General features: G+C 46.4%; 1 protein-coding gene across 3 annotated transcripts in view; it reads left to right on the top strand.

Annotated features, from left to right (window-relative positions):
* DPP6 (dipeptidyl peptidase like 6) overlaps positions 1–21027 on the top strand; it is a 616516-nt gene that overhangs the window by 295313 nt on the left and 300176 nt on the right. For all 3 annotated transcript variants that reach the window (XM_045564622.1, XM_045564624.1, XM_045564623.1), the window contains exon 2: positions 15272–15386. In XM_045564622.1, the coding sequence (XP_045420578.1) occupies positions 15272–15386 (115 nt within the window). The remainder of the gene's footprint in view (positions 1–15271; positions 15387–21027) is intronic.

The following is a 21027-nucleotide window of genomic DNA, read 5'->3' as shown; positions in this document are numbered from 1 at the left end:
TTAAGTCCTAAAGAGCTGATCTGAGCTGCCTTGCCCCAAATCAGACCCGCGGGGTAGTCTATGAGGCGAGCCTTAGGTGTGAGTGGCATGGAAGCTCTCAATCAGTTGCTGTATCATCTAATGTAAATTATCAGCATTTTGAACTTCATATTAATATGGTAGCCAAGTAATTTCATTTAAAAAGACCCAGATAAGCTGATAGCTCTTTGCTCCACAGTCTGAGTAAGATCAAAGTGATCTGGCAGATGAAAGAGGCAGGTAGGAATCTGGCATAGCTTCTGGGGAGAGATTTTTGTTCAAAATTGGGAAGTATGAATTCTTCATAGAATTTCAGAAAATATTTCAATGTTATTATAAAGAAACTTTGAAAAGTGAGAAATCGATTGGAACCATTGGCTTGTAGAGTCAGAAAAATTGGTCTAAATTGTTCTTTATTCCGGATGTCCCCTTTCTAAGCATAGTACACCTAAAACGGATGTTTTACTAACACAGAGTGAGTGCGTGAAGTCTTCAGAGGAACATGGCATTTTAAAGCTAGAAAAAGTTAAGAATATCCAGCCCCCCAAAAAAATCCAGCCCCTTCCTCAGGTGGTATAGTCCAGGAGGTCCTGATTTATTCATGAAACCTGAACCCTGGCCTCAGGGCTCATTCGCCACTTGGTGGCTGTGTGACCTCTCTGGGCTTCAGCTTCTTAGTCTGTAACATGAGGATAATTCATCTTTTCCTTGTTTTGATCAAATGAAATGAGTCTGGGAGATCCATCTGGTGGTCAGTGGACGCAAGTGTGAGTACTGGCGCCCTTGCGAGGACAGAGAGACTCATGGGCCTCTGGAGTTCGCTGGCACGTCTCTGACCACCTGGCTGCGTGGCCGGGGGTAGCCGGGCCTCGGCCCTGCCTCTGCAAGGCCCACTTTCCTGTCCTTCTTTCAGGGGAAGAAATCGCTGTGTGTATGGGGGGTCTATTGCCTCTCTGTCTTCAGTGTCTGGGGTGTTTGCATTGGGATCTGCTACTGCAGAGTGCCATTGTTAACGGAATGCCACGTAAAATGGCTCCCTTCTGTAACACAGCCAAGAGACTTAAGGAAGTAGGGAAGCAGACTAGTAGGTTTATGGCTGTGTCGTAGCACAAGCACTGTGTGTTTGGACATCATCAGGGAGATGTGCAATGGTCATAGTTGAATATGTAGAAACGGGTACCACAGTCTCGAAGCTGCCACCGAATCAGCATTGACATTGTTGGTGTCTAGAGCACAACAGCCCTCCCCGGGACGCAGGGGTGGGGCAGGGCCTGGGCCGGGCACATAAGGCAGAGGCTGCGAAGCGGCACCAGTGTCCTGTCTCGTGCCCCAAACGTAGATCAGCCTGATGCAGACAGTCTGCATGGCATTGCGTGTCCTGTAACAGACATGCATTTATCACTGTTGCTACCAGCACAGGGGGACTTGGGCCCCTGCTGTCTGTCTCTTGGGCCGATGCCACTGGTCACACATCCTGCATTGGATCTGGTGGAGGAGAGACCACCTGGGGAAAGCCAGACCCCGTGACAGGTGACTCACACTGCCGTCAGATCAGCTCAGGCCGGGGGCAGGGGTCGGCGCTGGTGCCCGAGGACCACCAGTCAGAATTTCGTTTCTGCATGGACACGTTTCCAAACTGGTCTAGAATATGCTAATGGGCAGAATTTTACATTTGAAAAATTCCCATCACAAACTCTTACTTTCGTGTAATTGTAAAATGCTGTGGAAGGTAGATTTGTGGTTCGGATGCCAGTCGCTGAAGCCAGTGCCGCCGGCGTTGTCATAGGCGGGAACTCTTTGCACCTCAGTTTCTCATGCTCTGAGCAGGAAGATCAGCTTTCCTTAAAACCTCTTCAACTAACAATAGTCATCCAGAAACAATTAAGGTTTCCTGTCAGCCAGAAGGAAATGCCAGTCGTGAAACTAGAATGTCTCTGACAAGGGTAAAACAAACCGATGTCTTCGGCTTTTGAGGATGTCACCAAGTACTTGCATGAATGAAACCTCAGTGATTTAGGCTTAGGAAACTTCACATGTATGATTGTTTTGCTGAATGCGCTATATACACCATTCATTCCCCTTGCATAGAATAGTTGCAGGTGAAGCAAGACCTTTCTGGCTGTGTATTATAAGGCATTAAAGAAAACCCTTTCTAATCAACCAATGAAGCAGATACTCACTTAGGGACTCTGTAACACTGCAGTGGCCCTCTGCCAGGAAGGGGATCCAGACCTGCTGGACGGCAGTCCCTTCCCTAACGGAGCTTATATTTAATTGGCGAGAGACCAGGCCGTCTCGGGTGAAGGCTCGAGGTGTGTTGCACATAATAGACGCTGCATCATGTCACTGCAGATGTAGGAAAACTTGCTGGGCACTGTGCCAGCCAGAGCCACGGGCAGGTGACCGCACCCACCGCAGCTGGTTGTTCGGGACACTGTCAGGAAGGACTGCCCACAGAGGCGTGGGCAGGGCGGAGGGGACAGTCAGAGGCAGGAGGCCTGCTCGGGGGCTGCAGCGGTGGGAAGAAGCCGCCCGTGCCGGAAAACAGGGGCAGGGCAGGGAGAGCCCGGGAAAGAAATATCAGGACTTCACTGTCCTCTGTCCCAGCCATCCCCTGCCAGTGCCTCTCATTGGCCAGGCTTTGAGAATGTGCAGGGGACACAGTTGGTAGAGGTCGGGGTTGGCCTCCTGGGGACGCAGGCCAGGGTGGAGAAGGGTGCGGCACGAATCTCAGGGAGAGGAGAGGGAGGACAGGGGCGGACCCAGCCCAGGTGCCGCTGATTAGAGTAAAGCGTTTCCGAGGGAGGGGGCGGGTCCCACCGAGACACGGGGCAGCCTTGGATCCAGTGGACGGGAGACCTGATGCTACACGTCCGAGCGCCTGTCCCTGTCTCAAACCCTCGAGCACCCTTAAACCGACGGCGCGGGACTTCGCTAAACTGATCTATCCAGATTAGAGGTGCACGGTAAGAAGTTCCTGTACACAGTGGCACTTATACTTTGGGATTTATAGACATCACCTGGGCACACCATGAAAAATGAAGACTGTCCGGCCCTCCTCCCAGAGACCCCAGTACAGAGGCCGGGAACCTGCATGTGACTCGCACCCCCGGGGGTTCTGAGGCTGCTCCGCGGCACCCTTTGAGAAACACATGAGCGTATTTCAAACACCCTTCCTTGTAATGTCAGTTAGTTTTCTCCCCCGTCCTAGGGACTAGGTAATTATTTTTTCTTTTGTCTAAAAACTTTCCGATTGCACGAATGAATTATATCTGGAGGCAGTAATTAAGTTCTGGCCTGGCCCATTTCTCTGCAGATAAGTACACTAATTACCTTGACCTTCCTCATAGGCCCAGTTTTCCAACAAAATAATCATTGTTTGCCTCCCTGCAGGCCCCGCCAAGTCCCTTTCGTCTGTTCCACGATGTCCGAAGTGAAACAAAGGTCTCTGGTTTTCCTTTCTTGTTGTCCCTGTCATGATTAAAACACATGACTCAGTCTCCTTGGTGCATTGAGAACTGTATTGTTTTTTTTAAATCTGTTTTACCTGTAATAACAATAAAGGTGTCCTTAAGCTTTTTATAAAGACATGGGGTCATAAAATAATGACTTAAACTGGACTGATAAAACTGAAGAAAAACATCAGCAATCTGGATTCAGTTTAATACATAAACTTACCCATCTCATTCCTGTGCACAACTTCCAAATGATGCAAATTTTGCTACATAAAATGCAGACTGTATTTTAAATGGTTTCAGGTAGAAATTATTTGAAAATGTGCCATGTAAACCGCTGCTATAGAAAGGTCACCATAAACCCACATTTTCCCCTTTTCTTTCCTTTAACAGTGCAGAGTCATGACTTTGCACACAGAGGTGGCCGCAGGGTCTGTCGGCCTGTCCGGCTGCTGCTGTCACCCCAAAGGCCAGATGGCGGGACTCCTCAGGCTGGGTCTCCCCGTCCCCTGCTGTCCTTGTCCTTGGTGTCATGATCTGCGTCTCACTCTCCCTGCACCTTGAGTCTGATTCCGTTTTCCCCTCAGTGCATTGTGAGTTCTTTTCCTCATAGTTTTTCTTCTCTCCCACCTTTTGTTCTGAGCTGCTCACCTGAGCTGTCATGGGTGTCGCTCAGATCACCAGCATTTTCCACCCGGGATGCTCGTGCCGTCTGGTCGGCAGAGCAGCCAGCACACACGTGACGGAGTCAGTTACTCTCTGGGTGTTTGAGGCCCGTCAGCCTTCTGGTCAGGGCCTGCGTGTGCTCAGGGATGCGGGGCCGTGGCTGCCGCTTTGTGTTTGTGGCTGTTCCAGAGGGGAGAGGATTTCATTTAAATCGAGGTTGTTGGGCGTTAACTGTGGGAGCGAGAGTGGTGGAGGGCCAGGGAGAGAGGGGCAGAGACCAGAGAGAGGAGACAGAGAAGGGGAGGGAGCCAGAGAGACACGGGTGTTGAGGGAGGTTCACCAAACCAGCTGTGTGTCCCTGAGAATCACTGCCACAGGCTGTTCTGGGCCAACCCTCGGCCGCCATGTCACTGACAGGGATTGGCCTCACCAGGGCCTCAGTGACGTCTCCGCGAGGTTGGACCCTGAGGAGTCGTGCATTTTGCTCTGGTCTACTCCTAGGTCCTCAGGTTAATTATTATATTTGTTGTGCTTTCAGCACCTTTACAAAGAGATAAGAGCCTCCAATAATGAAGATTAAGTAAATGAGCCAGTAAAACAGAAATGGGAGTGTGCATCCAACAGGCTCGTGGAACGATGATTGACGGACATGTGTCAGTTGCTAAATGTTATTTAAAACTTGTTCTTGCCATCTTAAAGTCATTTGTTGTCCCCTGAATATGGAAATGCAATGATTAGAAAGCTGTTTCACCATCCTGAGATGTAGGCGCCATTGATTTTGTAATTTGTTGCTACCTTCTACTTATAGTAAATGGTCCATGATACATAAAAGAAATTGATGTCAGAGCTTTTCACAGTGAATAAATATTAGGAAGAAAATACATTTAGACAATGGAATGAAGCGGTGTAATGGGAGATCCTGCAGTCAGCCTTGTGTTGTTTATTTTCTCCCCATAATTTTTATACCTGCTGTGTGAGTATTTTATGCTTTAAGGTGTTCAGCTGCCCCTTGGCCTGATATTTGGCACGGTTTACGGCACAGTGGGAGAAGTCGCCAATCCTGACCTTCACGCGCTTTTTCTGATGTCAGTAAACGAATTGAATAATTAGTGTCTGATTCTTCTAGAAGTCATTAAAGGTGGCTTACGGAACCCTTCACGGGCTTCCTGTTGTGTTTTGGATGAAACACGAGACACACAACTCTGTCTGCTGGGCAGGGCCTGGCCGCGTCTGTGCCCACGCCTCGAGCCTCGTCTCGGGACACTTCACCCCTCGGCCAGTGTCCAGCCACGTGGGGCAGCAGGCTCAGGCCCTGCTCCTGCACGGAACCTTCCCGACTGTTCCCCTCCTCACTCCTGTGCATGCTTCGATTCTCAACTTAAAGTCTTCTTAAACTTAAACTCAGCTTCCTCAGAGAGCCCTCGCCTGCCCCCGCCCCCATAAGACCCAGCACAGCCGTCACCATACTCCCCCCGGCCCTGAGCTGCCCGCGCCTTGTCCTGTCTCCCCCTGTCTTTGGTGTGCCCGACGTCTCTCTCTGCCAGGGCGTAATCACAGGACATGTATCTAGTTCATCCCTCTTGGCCAGTCCTCGCTGTCACAAAGCTGGGGTCCAGCACACGTGTTAACCCCTGCTGTTGTGAAATATTTCAGTGCAAAAACCACGTAACATGTAAACATATAGCTGAGCAGGTGAGCACACCCTGAGATTTCCTACGATGAACTCGGCCATCTAGGCCAAGCAGTGGAGTCTAGCAGCGCCCCTGGGGCTCCTGCTCCTCGAATTCCCCTTCTACTTGGAGTTCCTCTCCCCCAAGTTACACAACAGCCTGGATTTTAGGGAATTCTCTTTCTGGCTGGTCTTCATAGACTTACGTGTGAGCCCTTTACCTATAGCATAGTTTTGCCTATTTTTGAGCTTTATATAAATGGCATTCTTCATCCTATATTCTTTAGTGTCTGACCTATGTCAGGTAAAGCTGTGTTGATGAGATGCATCCACGCCGTGCGTGTGGTGGGAAGGGGTGGCTTTCATGCCGTAGAGTGTCCCCTTACGTGGAAGGGACCCGTGCAGCAGACAGAACAACAGCCCTCACCATGACATGTCTACATCCTGAGCGCCATGACCTGTGAGCACGTTAGGCTGCACGACAGAGGGGTCAAGGTTGCAGGTGGAATTAAGACATGAAGATAACTGATCCGTTGTTTCCCTGTGACTAATCATCTCTCTGATGCTGTATGTTTTTCTATTAGGCTCAACTACATGGAAATGCTGACATACACCGATAGCTGCTTAAAATGGATCTACTGAATAGATTCCATTCTAGGCCAGCTATAGTTTAAAAATCCTACAGCTTTCTTTTTGAGTAAGTTGATACCTAAAATAGTGAATACCTCAGGAAGATCCTGTTGTGCCAGGTGTCTTGGCTGGCATTCGCCGCAACCTGAATTAGCTTCCTCCTGTCACGGAGCAGGCTGTGCCACCGGTGTGTGGTGACAAACCGGATTCTTGAGGATCTGTTCAGGTAATCGCTGAACTCCACTCAAAGTTTCCCTGGAAAAAATGCAGACGGGTGGATTAAACACTCTTTTCAAAGACACTTTATACATGAAATTAGCAAGTGAGTTATTTGAAATTATCAACCAAGTGGGTGGTTAAAACTTTCACCTGGTTTTCGAGTGTAGGCTTAGCCAGAATAGGCCACGAGAGCGGGAGGGGGCACGCCACTCTTGAGCAGGGGCCGCAGGGGGCTTGCTCAGAGATGGGGCGGGGCTGGGGCCGGCTGCTGGATGAGTGGCTTTGCTGTCTGTGCATTCAACTTCTTTGTTCTTAAGTTTCAGAAATCAACTGAAACTAGTTGAAGCAAAATGAGAAATAAAATATTTCATAAGGTAGCAGGAGAGTATTATTAAATCTAAGGGAAAAATTCATCCAGGCCTCAGGAGGAAAATGAAGTCAAGACAAAAAAACACCAATAGGGGCTTCTTCTCTTCTGTCTCTTTGCTTCTCCGCCTAATTCGCCCTCCCGTTCCGTCACCCTGCTCTGTCTCCTCTGCACCCGTACGCCACATGGGAGTGGCCGCGTAACCCCCATCTTCTGTTCTTGTGGTCCATGACAGCAGCCGAAATAAATTGGAATATTTCAACCCCACACCTGAAGTCGTGGAGCAGACCCGTGACCAGGCTAAGCCAGCTAATTACCTGTGGCCGAGCAGGAGGGCAGAGGGCTCTCGGGGTAGGAATGGGGCTGCGGGGACTCAGGGGTCGGGGAGGGCGGCTGATCTCTCTGTGACGTTGGCCGTGCACCGTCCTTTGCTGGAACACAGCATCAGGGTGGCAAGCCCTTCTGGAAAAATGAGTTCAAATTATTTTAGTCTCTGCCATTAAATTGCTGGTGGTTCCTGCCTTTGAGACTGGTTTGTGAGTTGCTTGGTGTTTATTGAGTGCCTGCGGGGATTTTTGACATTGGGAAGTGATGTGTTGAGCTTGCCAAGAAGCTGCCCAGGACAGAAAATTTGTCTGAAAATGCCTGTGGGTTTCCGTGAGTCTTTGCAAAGAAAGCCTTTGTCGAAAGATGCTTTTAAGACGTCCTTACCATACACAGCAGAGTGAAAGGTAGAAATGCTCAGTTTTGAGTCCTGCGACTGACGTTGGTGGCTGTGTTTTCACTGAAAGGCTTTTCTCTTGGGCATGACAGGTTGTGAGATTGCTTTCCATGATGACAGGTCACGGTCCCGTTGCTTTTGGAGATGTATGGAACAACTCGATACCTTTTAAGCATTGTATCAAAATAGGCCCGAGTTAGACTGAGCTCTGAAGGTAAGAATAACTTACAGTTTGAATTAATTTTATAAAATCTATCTAATATAGTCAGTTAAACTGAAGAGCTGGAAATGGTTTGAGCTCTGGTGTTTGAATTTGCAGGTAAAAATAATCAAGAAAAAATTTTAACCCATCGTTATTAAGTTAATGATTTGCCTGCTTTCTTGTGTGCTTGCTTTCCTAGAAGGATTGATAAAGCAGAGCTCATTCCCCAAACACAGTTTTGCTGAACTTGTGGCAGAGGGCGGGCAGCGACCTTAGTAATGCCAGTGGGTAGGACTTCAGGTGCTAGTCCCTCGGGCAGTAATAGAGTCGTGTTGTGTAAATAGCCAACGTTGGACGTTTCCAAATGTATGTGGGAAGAGGAGAGTGGACCCCAGATGAGTCCACGAGGCAGAGACAGGGGCAGTGGAGAGCCCTGAGGGACCCCGACTGGAGAGACGTCCCTTGTGAACACAGAGGCACATGGCAGACGCTGTCCGGGTCGGGGTGCCCAGGGCTTTGTGTCCGACAGTCCTGGGGAATAGCAACTCCTGTCCTCTCACTAAGGCGACGAGGACCCGTAATTAGCTGGCAGCCCTCAAACACTGGGCCAGTCAACCAAAATTAACTTCGACTTAACGAAGTCAGCTGAAGTGTTTTGGAGAGGAGGATCGTGCCCCCCCCACCACCTCCCTCCCACGACGCGGGTGCTCCCGTCTCTCTGGGACGGCTGCTTGGTGGGGCCGTTTCAGGGCGGCTGAAGCACCTGCTCCCCGTACCGCCCCAGACCTGGGGTCTCCATGGGCTTGTTCACAAAGGGTCAGCGTGAATTAGCATATTGTCCTCGTGTTCCTCCTCTCTCCCTCACGCTCGCAACCAGCAGAAGCACCCCTAGAGTACTTAAAAAACCAAAACAACAGCCCTGGGGAGGGGAGAAGGTCAGGGAGTAGAAAGTGTCCCCTGCGAAGCCTCCACAGCACCTGACTGGACGGTGGCTTAGGATCTGCCTTGTGTTTTCTCCCCAGCCCAAGCGCTGACGCCCACTAGCTGCTGATTAATACACCTCCTCTGGGGTTAGTTAAAACTGTCAGTGACCTAAACTTGGCTCCAGCGCATCCTAGAAAAGGCCTCTTGCCACGCGGAGAGCTAGACGCAGTCTTAGCGTCTTAATGTGCCTCTGCAAGCTGTGTGACAGAAGAGGAGATTGATTGGTTTAAAGATGGATTATTGTGAGAAAAATAATTTAACTTGCTTCCTCCTTCCCTACTGAGAGGGCCATCTGGTTGACCCCTCTGCCTTTAGCTAAGGGAAATAAAATGCGAAAGTGCCAGCTGTCCCCATCGTGGCCGGCCAGGCAGGACCTCTGCGGTCCCTGCGGTCCCTGCTGTCCTCCTGCACCTGGCTGTTCCTGCATCGCAGGTCCCCGCGCCCCAGTCTTCTCCCGCAGTGGCGCCCCCTGGGAGGAGCTTTAATTTATTGTGAAATCATCTTCTCATCGCACTTCTGCTGGCTGTCACTCCTCTGTCCCTTTGGCTTACACAAAACAAGCATATCATACGACGTGTACCCGGAACACTCCAGGGGGTACTTGCTGCCCAAGGAAGGCATCCCTTTATCGTGGGGTCACATAGCTGTAACCTGGATCACCCTTCTTTGAGGGCCCAACAAAAATTAAAATTCTGATTTCCTCTTGTTAAAGTTTAGGATGAAACAAGGAGTTGGAGGATCACAAAAAGAATGTGATCATCCTACCCCCTTCACTCTCTTTATAAAGTGTAGGAAATTTAATGCACTTTTGAGTTCTTTCCCCTTTTATATAGCACATGTTACTGAAACATGATTTAGTGGTGATAGCAATAAATAGTAAAGCAATATTTTATGTTTCTATAATTTCTATAAATTATAATGCACTTTAAAAGGCATTTACATTTAACCCTTGTAACACCTAAGCAATTGGCTTCTTTTGTCTCCCACACCTGTCGTACTTGCAGCCTGCAATTTCTCCAAGTTTTAAAATTATCTCCACCTTAGAGTTCTCATTTGAATCTGCACTCTTTGTCCTAAGGGGTAAAGCTAGGGAGGGAAATTTGTGGGAGGCGTGAAGCTCAAACCAGGATGGGATGGGTTGGATTTTATCACAGACAGGAGAGAGCGTGCACGAATGCCCTCGTAGGTGAAGGGTCCTACAGGCTGTAGCTGGGAAGAAAAATAAAGCAGCGTATAATGGAGTCATTCTTGAATCAGTTCATAGATGACATTGAGGTGTCTTTCATTATTGTTCTAATATTTATTTCTTCCATTTCACATGTACAATTGGCATATAAAATATCAAGCTGTAATCACAAATGACTAAGATGATAACATTCTGCAAAGATGTATTTTGTATTTAAATAACCAACAGTTTAGGAAAAGGTATGGCTTGTTTTTACTTCACTGTTTGTTTTCTTTTTGCCTGAGTTAAAAATAAGTATGAGCCACAGTGATGTCACGAGGGACAGGAATTGCCAACTATACATGTCAGTTTGCATTACATCTTGTGGGATCCGTCGCTGCTATGGCCTCGCTAATGCAACCGGGCTTGTAGTAACCCTTTGCTTTCTGCATCAGTCACGATTGCCTTTCTGCCAGACGTGCTGCAGATAAAAATTACTATGTATAAAGACACGCATCCATTCGTTCATTCACTCAGCACACAGTCCCTGTGCACTGTGGTGTCCCGACTTTCGTACCAGGTATTGGGACCTTGAACACAGCAAGGTAATTGTGTCCTTAAGCAGTTTGCAATCTGGTAACAACACAGCATTAAATACACAATTTAATGGTGCAGCAATGTTACAGAAAAGCACTTATTGAGTATTTTGATTGTATCCAGGTAAAAAAGTATAATGCCTGTGAAAATAGGGCAAGGCTTCCTAAAACGTCAGAGGTGGGATTTTGACTGATAACTTAAGAATGAAAAGAGGTTTGTCTGGCAAAATGAAGGTGAGGGGGATCCCAGGGAACAGAGAAGTTGTGGGGGGCTGTGAGGACAGAGGGCATGACTTGCTCCAGGGGCAATAAGGCAGGAGAGTGGGGAAGAACTTAGATTTCGCTCAGAGCCAGAGAGGAAGACAGACTTGCTCTGTAACGTGCACGTAAGGCCCTTTCTTGAGAAGGGAAGGCCAGCGCCCCAGACAGCACTTTAACTGCAAACGGGGCACATAAATGTGTCTTGACACCTAGGGCTGTGTGATCTGCCAGGAATAGCACTGTTGACTAAATTTTCCTGAAATACGCCCAGAATTCAACTGCTTCTCTCCACCTCCACCACCCCCACCCGGGACAAGGCTGCATCACTCTCTCCTCTTGTTCATCCCTCTGTCCCCACCCTGGCAGCCCTGGTTGTTCCCAGTGCAGCAGCTGCCCTGGCCATCGCCCTAAGCCGGAGTCTGATTCGCACTCGGCGGGGCTTGAACCCCTTTCCCTCTAACACAGGCCCTCAGGCTCTGCCCTCCCTGGCCCCTTCCCCCCACATCCTCGCCCAGCTCAGTCACCCCACTCTTGCCACTCTGGCCACTGCCTCCTCGCTGACCTCCAGACTGGGTGCCTGCGCTCCCTGCACCCAACGGCCTTATCTCAGCTGTCGTCCCTGCGTAATTCCTTCCTTCTGTTCGAAGGTCACTTTGCTGGGAGATCTCTCTCAGCTCCTTCAGTGCCAGCAGCCCACAGGACCCCATCATCCTACCGTTTCCTGACTCTGCTTACTGTTTGTGCCCTCCTTCCTGCACTAGAATAAAAGAAAGAAACATGAAAAACATGAAAGCCATTCAACTTGGGTTGGTAATGGTGTCATTGTCTATTTTGTTCACTGCTGTATCCAAGGTTCACAGAACAGGGCCTGGCAGAGTAAGCCCTAGGTAAAGATGTGTTGGGTAGATTGATGTGGATGGATGGATGGATGTGGATGGCTGGATGTGGATGGATGGATAAATGGATGTGGTGGATGAATAAATGGAGGTGGATGGATGGACGGATGGATGGATTGGTAGATGGGTGGATGGAAGATTTGTTCTCCTTCTTAGAGCAAATGGTTAATTGTAAACATTCTTTTCCATTTTAATTGGCCTCCAAGGCATGCATGTGCTACCAGACAGAACAGGGAATATATTATAGCCACATTTTCATCATTCTAGGCAAAAAATACATAATTCTACTGGGAAACACACTACTGAAACTCAGTGTTTGAGGGGATAATTGATTGACTTCTCTTGCCCTTGATGGGAAGCAGGATCAGTTCTACTCAAATGTTTGATAGTTCAACTTCTGAAAGTTGAGATGAGGAAGTCAGAATTTTGAGAGACAAATTAGATGTTCAGAGAAGCACATATTATATTAGCCTGCATTCTAACTTAAAAACCATGTCTATGCTGTGGCTATATCTATGTAAAAATTACATGTGCATATAGACCAGGAATAGAAAGGAATATAGAAAAGGTGAAAATTTTTCATTTCTTGGATTAACAAAATTGTTTATCTTTTCTTCTCTTTGGTTCTCATTATTGTTATGATGTTGTTTATGTGCTAAAAGAAAATTACCTGCTCTGTGAAAAATGAAATTAGGCAAATAAAAATGGAATTCAGTGAATGCCTTCATTCCTGTGGGTAAAATTACTCTGCTTTTTAGATGCAGGAATACTGCCTGAAAGATAATATGATGTATCTGTACTTAAGAAATGGTGTATATAATCCAGAATCACTTCACTTAAGTGGGATATGCTGTCATCGCCTGTTTGGTTATCTTACTGCGCATTCTTGCATTCAATAATACGTACTGAATGGATTTTCCATGAAAAATCCTTTATGAGTCCAGTGGGCCTGGTGGAAACAGTCTTTGTCCCTTTTCAGGAAGTATCCTGGTTCTCCCCCATTTCTCCACCCACAGTACCGACTTCCTTGGTTTTGCATCTTTCTTCTCCGTCCTATGTGTGTACGTAGAATTTATCCTATATTTGGCATTTTTAAGATCATCTCTTTCCACCTTTTTCCCCTGAAGGATTGCCCTCTGGAACCCTTATTAGATATTCACTCCTCCTGCCCACTTCTGGTGAAGCAGCCCATTCTATTATTAGGCAATAGTAATTCTTAGAAATTCTGAAGTTTGATACACAATTCTGCCTCTGTGAAATTTCCTTTTGCTTGTCACTGTGCCTTTGGGAGCTGCACAGAATACGTTTTCTCCCTCTTCCATGTGATGTATCTTCAAATAGATGAAGACTCTAAGTATTTGATATTTGAGGCTGAACACATTACATTCTTCAACTTCACTCCATGTGACATGTTTTGCAAACATCTTTGTATTTTGGTCATCTTTCTAAATATACTCTCTATTTCATTGTCTGTAACAGTATCCACCTGAAACTGGGATGTCGTGTTGCGTGTGTGTTTGGGCCCGGGAGGGACCTGTGACTGCAACGTTAGCTCCAGTGCCCTCCTGCAAGTAATCAGTCATACTCATTGATGCAGAGCCAAAGTCCTAGGGTTTTTTGCCTTGTTATGTTTTGTTTTACATACAGGCTTTGAGAGATGCACCTATTATATAATACATATGTTTAAAACAGAATTTAGAATTCTAGATTATTCTTATTAGAAACAAGATTCAAAAGATATCAATTGTTTGAGCTGTTGAACACAATAACATTAATTTTGTCATTCTGGATATTGAATAAGATTTGCTCTTGAATAGTAAAACACTGGTTTTGATGGTTCCCTGTGGCTGATGTCTGTGAGAAATTGTCTACCCTATGCTGGTTGTGTGAATAGTACCACTGAACGATTTACGCTATTCACACATTTGGTGAGAAGGGCTTAGTTTTCTTTTTGAATTTGGGCGAAATGAAAAGCTGCTGAGTCAACATCATTTAATCATTTGTCGTTGGTATCGGCCGGTGATGTGGTTTTTTTCCACAAAGAAAACCCTGTCTGATAGAAAATGAGATTGAATTAATGTAACTTTTTGTAGTTATTTCATGCTATGTTTAGTCTTATTTTTTAATTTCTAAAAAGCTACTTTCTAACAGATTCAGTAAGTTCTGGATGGCAAATATGGAGATAGTTAAAAATTTCTAAACAAGTATAGAACTCTTTCCTGCTAAGACTGTGACACCCCTCTGAATTGTTTTTGATTTAAAAACTAATATGTCTAATATCAAACATCTGGAAGGCAAATATTAACTATTTGGTATTCCACGATTAAGTGACTATTGTCTTTATTTTGATGTACAACTTGGTTCATTCTAATGAACCTCCAGTCTTGGATGAAGATGTGTTTACACATCGCACTGTCTATTTTGGGGGCCAGCTCCATTCTTCATCTCAGCTTGGTTAATATGAGCTGCAATTATGGGACTGTGAGAGAGAGTTCTCAGCTTGGTATTACACAAAAGTCCATTTTTAGTGTGGCCATCTGTCCTTATTTGTTTCTATATAATTAATAATAATTAATATGTAACTGTTATGCTTATTATTTATTATTAATATTGCCCCTTTGTCTCTCAAATTTGTAGTTTGGACTACAAATTATATGATCACCCTAATTTGAAAGAAACAGAAAGTTTGATCTCAGCAGCCCATATGCCTGATTAAGTTCCTAGATTTATCCAACCTCTAGCAGTGTCTGCAGATTCCCACCCCCCCAACCCTGGCTACAGTGCAAATAGGGCTCCGGGGAGGAGACTAAACCCTAGAATAGGGATCGTCGGTGAGTCACCTGTGAAGAGAGGAAAATCTTGAAACCATGAATGAGGAGCTGAGGAAAAAGAAAAATTCAAGATGGTGAGAGACGGGCAGAAGTTGATTACAACTGGCACACAGTATGTGCTAAATAAATATGTGAATGTGGTAGCCTGAAAACAAAGTTAATAGTGTAGCTGTAAAGACAGGGAAAGATGAAAGAGGACTTGGGGCTAAAAGATTTAATCCTACTTGGTTTTAATCAATGGGAGCAAGTAGGTTGTCCGTAATAAAGAGGAAGCTTCAAGATTACCCTGCACTGTGGAGTCTGGTTTATTGGGAGGAGCATTAGGTTTACACAAAAGCCATAAACATCATATCATAGCAGATTCTTTCTTGAGACAAAGTTTTGCATGGTACGGGGAAGAGACGGGCTGAGCTTTGGGCACTGCAGGTGGACAGGCACAGAGAGGAGCTAACAGCAGCTTCGAGGATGGGAATGCACCTCCTTCACTGTTTGGGGTCTCGGTCCTTGATTTAAATGAAATATATTTATTTGGCCTATTTGGTTTCCTTATTTCACTCACTCGGGTTTTCTTTCCTGCTGCTGCTGTTTTAGGAGCTGGTGGGAAGTAATCCTCCGCAACGGAACTGGAAGGGCATCGCGATCGCACTGCTTGTGATTCTGGTCATCTGCTCCCTCATCGTCACCTCGGTCATTCTGCTGACGCCAGGTACTTCTGTCATTCTCGGGGAAGCGAGTTACTGCGAGGGAGGAAGCACATAATTTCACCTTGAAATTTTTCTAAGTCACTGCCTATGATATAATTTATTTTTCCCTCGTTCTAATTCTCATTGTGCCACGTGATAAAATGATGTAATATCGTTTCAGTGCAAAACCATCCATTTTATACACTTTGAATTTATTAATATAGCTGTTGGCTAGGTGGAAATGCTTGGCATATATTCAAATTCACAGATGCTATTTGTGTTTGATGAACTTAAAGACAGTGGCATAAATAGAATAATTTTATATAGTGTGTGGAGTCTCTGGGCATCATATCAAGGATTAATTAAGAAACTTATTAAGACAACATTTATTGAATTTGCACTAAGGAGAAGGTACGTATTAGGTACTAGTGATGAAGCAAAGTATAAACCAGAGTCATGAATCTCTCAGGAAAGCAAAGACACTGAAATCTGCAGTGAAAACCTGCAACAAATACAGGCATGTACATGCATTACTGAGTATGTCAATCAGAAGTGCTCTAGGAGTTCAGAAGAGAGAGAAACCCTGTATGAGACAGTTCAGGAAGAAGGCACTATGTGAAGTGGACTTGATGGCGTGGTAAGAATGTAGTAGCCAGAGAGTGTTGGCATTAGGGAGAGAAGACTGCCTTTGCCTTACGGTAAACATTAGGGATGTATTATAGGAAAACATCGTGGCCACCGGGAAACCAGTACGTCACTGCTCCAACCATTTTCATTATTATATCAGATGCTCTTTGTGTGGGCAGTAAACAAAGTTCCAATCCTCAGTAAATAGACTGCACAGATATTAGACCCTAAGATGGGAAAAGAAGTAGATATTGCAATGTAAAACTATTTTTGGTAGGTGTAAAAATACAGGCAAATTATGATGCTTGATTAAACTACTAGCCCAAAACTTAAATGAGAAAAGACAATGTATACCCTGATACTAAACTAGATACAGATATCACAAGAAAAGGTAACTATAGACTAATAGCCCTTTTGAAGATAGGTGTAAAAATCCTGAACAAGATAGCAACAAACTGATTCTAGCCACATATAAAAAGATTATACACCATAACCAAATGGGATTTATCCCAAGAAAGAAAATTTGGCTGAACATATGAAAATCAATCAGTGTAATATAGCTATATTAATAGAATAAAGGACAAAAAGCACAGGGTCATCTCAGTGGACATGGAATAAGCATGTGGCGAAATCCAAAAATCTTTTCATGATAAAAGCCTCAGCAAGCTGGGAATGGAAAATTACCTAGTAATTCTACTCCTAGGTATACACTCATGAAAACTGAGAACATATGTTCACACGGAGACTTGTGTACGCGGTTCACGATAGCATTATTCAGAGTAGCCAACAGTGGGAGCAGCCCCGGTGCCCATCACCTGGTGAATGGACAGTTAAGTGTGATGTGTGCAAACGCCGGGATATCCCTCAGCTGTGAAAGGAATAAGTGCTGATGCACCACAGCATGGGTGAGCCTTGGAGACATCATGCCAAGTGACAGCAGCCTGGCATTAAGGCCACATAGCATATTATTCCAGAGCAGGTAAACCCAAAAAGATAGAAAATACAGTAGTGGTTGTCAAGAGCTGGAGATGGGGAGAAAATGAAATGCCTGCTAATAGGTATGAAATTTCTTTTGGGGGTAATGAAAATACTCCATGATAATGTTGATCGATGCACAACTCTTAATATATTTTAAAACACTGAATTGCACACATGAAAACTGAACTTTATGATATACGAATTTTATCTCAATTAAGCTGTTAGTTTAAAAAAATGACGGGAAAGTCGTATTTAAAAAAGCGTAATCTGGCCATTTATGTACTACAGTGCCATTAAACTTTGCCTGACGTTGAAGAGGTTGCAGCAGCAATTCTGCAACAAAAGAGAAGTGTGTTGTAATCTCCTCCAGGAGGAGCTTTGCAAATAGACCACAGTTGCCTGGAACATCTGGACTCAGGATTCAAGACAGTGTATCTGATTGAACAGGGAAAAAATCTCTTCACCTGTTGAAATCGAAATGAGCAGAGTGGAGAGAGATGGGGGGCCAGTGAGCAAAGATGAGTCCTGGTTGTATTTCATGATCGTGCTGCCACTGCTGTAACACAGCCGGGGACTTTAGCAGCCAAGTGTCTTCAATGACAGTAAAGGAAATCAGCGCCCGCAGATCTCCGGAGCCTGCGTTCCTGCCTTTGCTCTTCTTTGAACAGGACTGTGCTTTATGTGGGAAAATGATTATTGAAGGCTTGACTCTGTGCTTGTCTGAGACTCCCTTGGGAACCTAGAAAGCAATGATGTCTTAGTAGTTTGCAGCGACTCCCACCGTCCCAAAGTATACATCAGCGTTCATGTCACCCAGGCCCCAAGGGCTCTCACCGTGTGACTAAGAAGAGGGATAATGTGGCTGCCCGGAGCCCCTGCACAGAGACGGTCCACAGCGACCAGGTGGCGGGGGACGTCTCGAGGAGCTCAGAGCCTGAGAACCGGGCCCTGGGACCTTGGTCTCCCACACTCTGCTCATCCTGCGGCACACTGGGAGGCTCTCTCCAGCACAGCAGCTGATCCTGGGAGTATTTTGCATTCAGTTCTCGAGCACCAGGAGCAAACATGGCAGCATCTCTCCTGCAATAAATAGAGAACACGGTCATTGTAAACTGTTATCTCTCCCCGGCTGACAGCCAGTTGTCAGGGGCAATGACAAGGCGCTGGAGGCGACCACCAGAGGTGGGGCTCTGCTGAATCCCTGGATTCCAGACAAGGCTTTGGGGAGGAGAATTGCCTTTTATTTTTCCATTAAAATAAAAGCACAGCTGAGCCTTGCTTAGCCTTTCTGTTCCGCTGGGCTTCCGCCAGTGGCGTTTGCTTCTCCAGGCTGTGCAGTCCGGGCCCGAGTGCCTGGGTTCAGGACTGTCCGGCCACACTGCATGGGGAGCGTTGAGCTGCTGCTCTCTCCTGCCCCAGCCGGGCTGTGTCCCCTCTGCTGCAGCACCACAGTGGCTTTGTTTTGTCATAAAATTCTGTCAGGCAGAGGAGGCTGTCAAATCATTCAACCTGCCACTGGCTCCAGAGCTGTCTCCAATTCACTGACATTCAGAGCGACATCAAGCCATCCAACATTAACGCCCCCCGTGAGGAGCTGAGAACGCCGTGCCGAGTGCCGGACAGAATATGGGAAAGACGTAGACGCTCTCCACGGAGAATCCCACACTAATCACTAAGCCGAGGCAGAAGTCGTGAGGGCGTGGCTGAGGCCTGTGGCGTCGTGGAGGTGACCGAGGCAGTGATCTGGTGGGATGAGATCACCGCCGGGCTGGGAGTGGCTTCCTCCGGAAGAGGGACATGGCTTAGCCTTGAGGAATGGAGCGTCCCGGTGACATCGGGCACCTGTCGGACCTATCTGCACAGGTCTGGGGGGCGCTCCCACGGCACCGCCCCCCCCAGCATGGCTTCCATTCTGATAGACTTAGTTAGAAATTGTACTACATATTTGTTGAAAAATAATATTTTTCAAGTACTGCCAGTTTCTAGTCCTCTATTCTGATAACTCAGAGGACAGTACCTGCTTTCTGCTTAACTAAGAAACCCGTTCTGAACTCACTCCCGTCGGTCTGCATGTGAACGTGTTTCCAGCTTGGGCGGGAGATCCGGCGAGTGGCGGGATGGCCGCGGATGACCGGGCTCTGGAAGGGCCTCGTGGCGATCATGCTGAACAACAAGGCTCCTTGTTCTGTCGTGCAGTCTAATTATCACCAGTTATGCAAATTTATGTTTTAGAAATCAAATTAAAAGTGTTTAAGGCAATCTTAGTTCCGAAGGGATTTGCCAGATGAGAATGTGTCCTTTTCAATTTTGTCATTCATTTCTCCCTTGCTGGTCTGTGCTCTTTTCCAGAGTTCTCTTTGGAGTAATAGACTCAAAGTTACCTTTTTATTTTCGGATGTTAAATATGAGTCTACGGTAGGTCACGTGCAGCATATGCCTTTTGTTGGCAGCTGCCGTTCCTGCGTTCCTACGGAAACGGCTGCGATGCTCGCCGGTGCCTCGGATCTGTGTGGGAATCTGCCACTCCAGCAGGGCCGCGTTTGCATTCAAACATCCCCGACATTTGACTTTTGTGCATTTCCACTGAGAGCAGAGGGACAGTGGTTTGTGATGGAAAACATCAGAACACTCTCGGGTGGTATATAAATGAAAAGCCTGGGATAACTGAAAGTTGTGTTGAAGGCAGACTTTGGGGGAAGGGCAAGCCTGGATTATCAGAATAGAAGACTCATTAGTCTTTTGGGTAGGAACATAACACACAGATTATTCTTACGGAATTGAAGTGTTGTCGCGATTTGATTTAAGTCTAATGCCTGTGACTGCATTGCTAACCGTCAGCTTATCTTTTTCAAATTCTGGAACAAATTACTTTAAAACATTTTATTGAAGAATAATAGGCATATAGAATATACATAGTATATTAAATATATAAATGTTATAAGCAAATTAAATATATGAATAAAACATAAATGAAGATTCTGTTGTTTGATGAATATTCAAACCAAACATGATCAAAAAGTCAGCACCCAGATCAGAAGGCCAGAAGGTAGCCTTCCTCCCACAAGCCCCCTTATAGCTCATTCTTATCACTCGTCCCCACAAGGGTAACCTAATTTCTGACATCATAGAATAGCTTTGCAAGTTTTTATACTTTCCACATTTACGTTATAAATGTGATCACACAGTAGGTCACCTGCTTCTTTTGGTCCATATAACGTTCGTGAGCTCCGCTGTTGTGTTTTAGATGCCCTTCGTGCCCAATTTTTAACCTATATTGGATTATCTCATTATACAGTCCCACATGATCTCTATGAAAATTGCAAAATAGTTTAACGGTAATTTAATAGCTTTTGTGTATATCATAACATATAATGTACACCTCATAATGTTTTAGTCTTATAAAAGTACGTGGCTTGCCCTGTATCTTTTGGGCATGTTCCTGTGTTCTCTCCCCTACATTACACTCATCCCCCAAATCCAGTCTTGCCACATCCCGTCCGTTGTCGGGCACTTTGGCCCGAGTGTCCCCTCACAGGAAGCACAGGTCACGTGAGTAGGTCTCTGGCGTTGTTCACTTGTGCTTGAGCACTTGGTCGTGACTCCCGGGCTCCTTAGTTCCCGCCCGCCTGTGCCCCACTGATTTGGTGGGCGGTGTCTGCTCTGGTCACCAGACGGAGGGTTGTGGTGGCTGCAGCAGCTGCTGCCGTTAGTGCTCAGTTTGCTAACTGCGCCCGCGTGCTGGGAGTGGGGATTGCAGATGACACTCAGCATGTGGGGCGATCAGGGAGGGCAGGAAGCCATCACGGGGGGCATCACAGAGAACGAACTGTGGGAGACGGCAGGAAATCCAAGAGGGAAGAGCACCCTGAGCCACTGGACATCACTGGACGTCACATGTCACTGGACGGAGGATGGGACGGCCGGGACGTCATGGAGGGGCCAGGAATGGTCAAAAGTGAAGGCTGCACGGGGGCCTGGCAGCAGGGTGGGAGACTGGGGAACACCTGGCCCCGGGTTTGAAATCAGCTCTAATTAATTGCTCCTGTTGTCTACGCCAAG

This window comes from Lemur catta, chromosome 11, assembly GCF_020740605.2.
Source record: "Lemur catta isolate mLemCat1 chromosome 11, mLemCat1.pri, whole genome shotgun sequence".
NCBI classification, from domain to species: domain Eukaryota; kingdom Metazoa; phylum Chordata; class Mammalia; order Primates; family Lemuridae; genus Lemur; species Lemur catta.
This window is presented reverse-complemented; position numbering and strand designations above follow the sequence as displayed.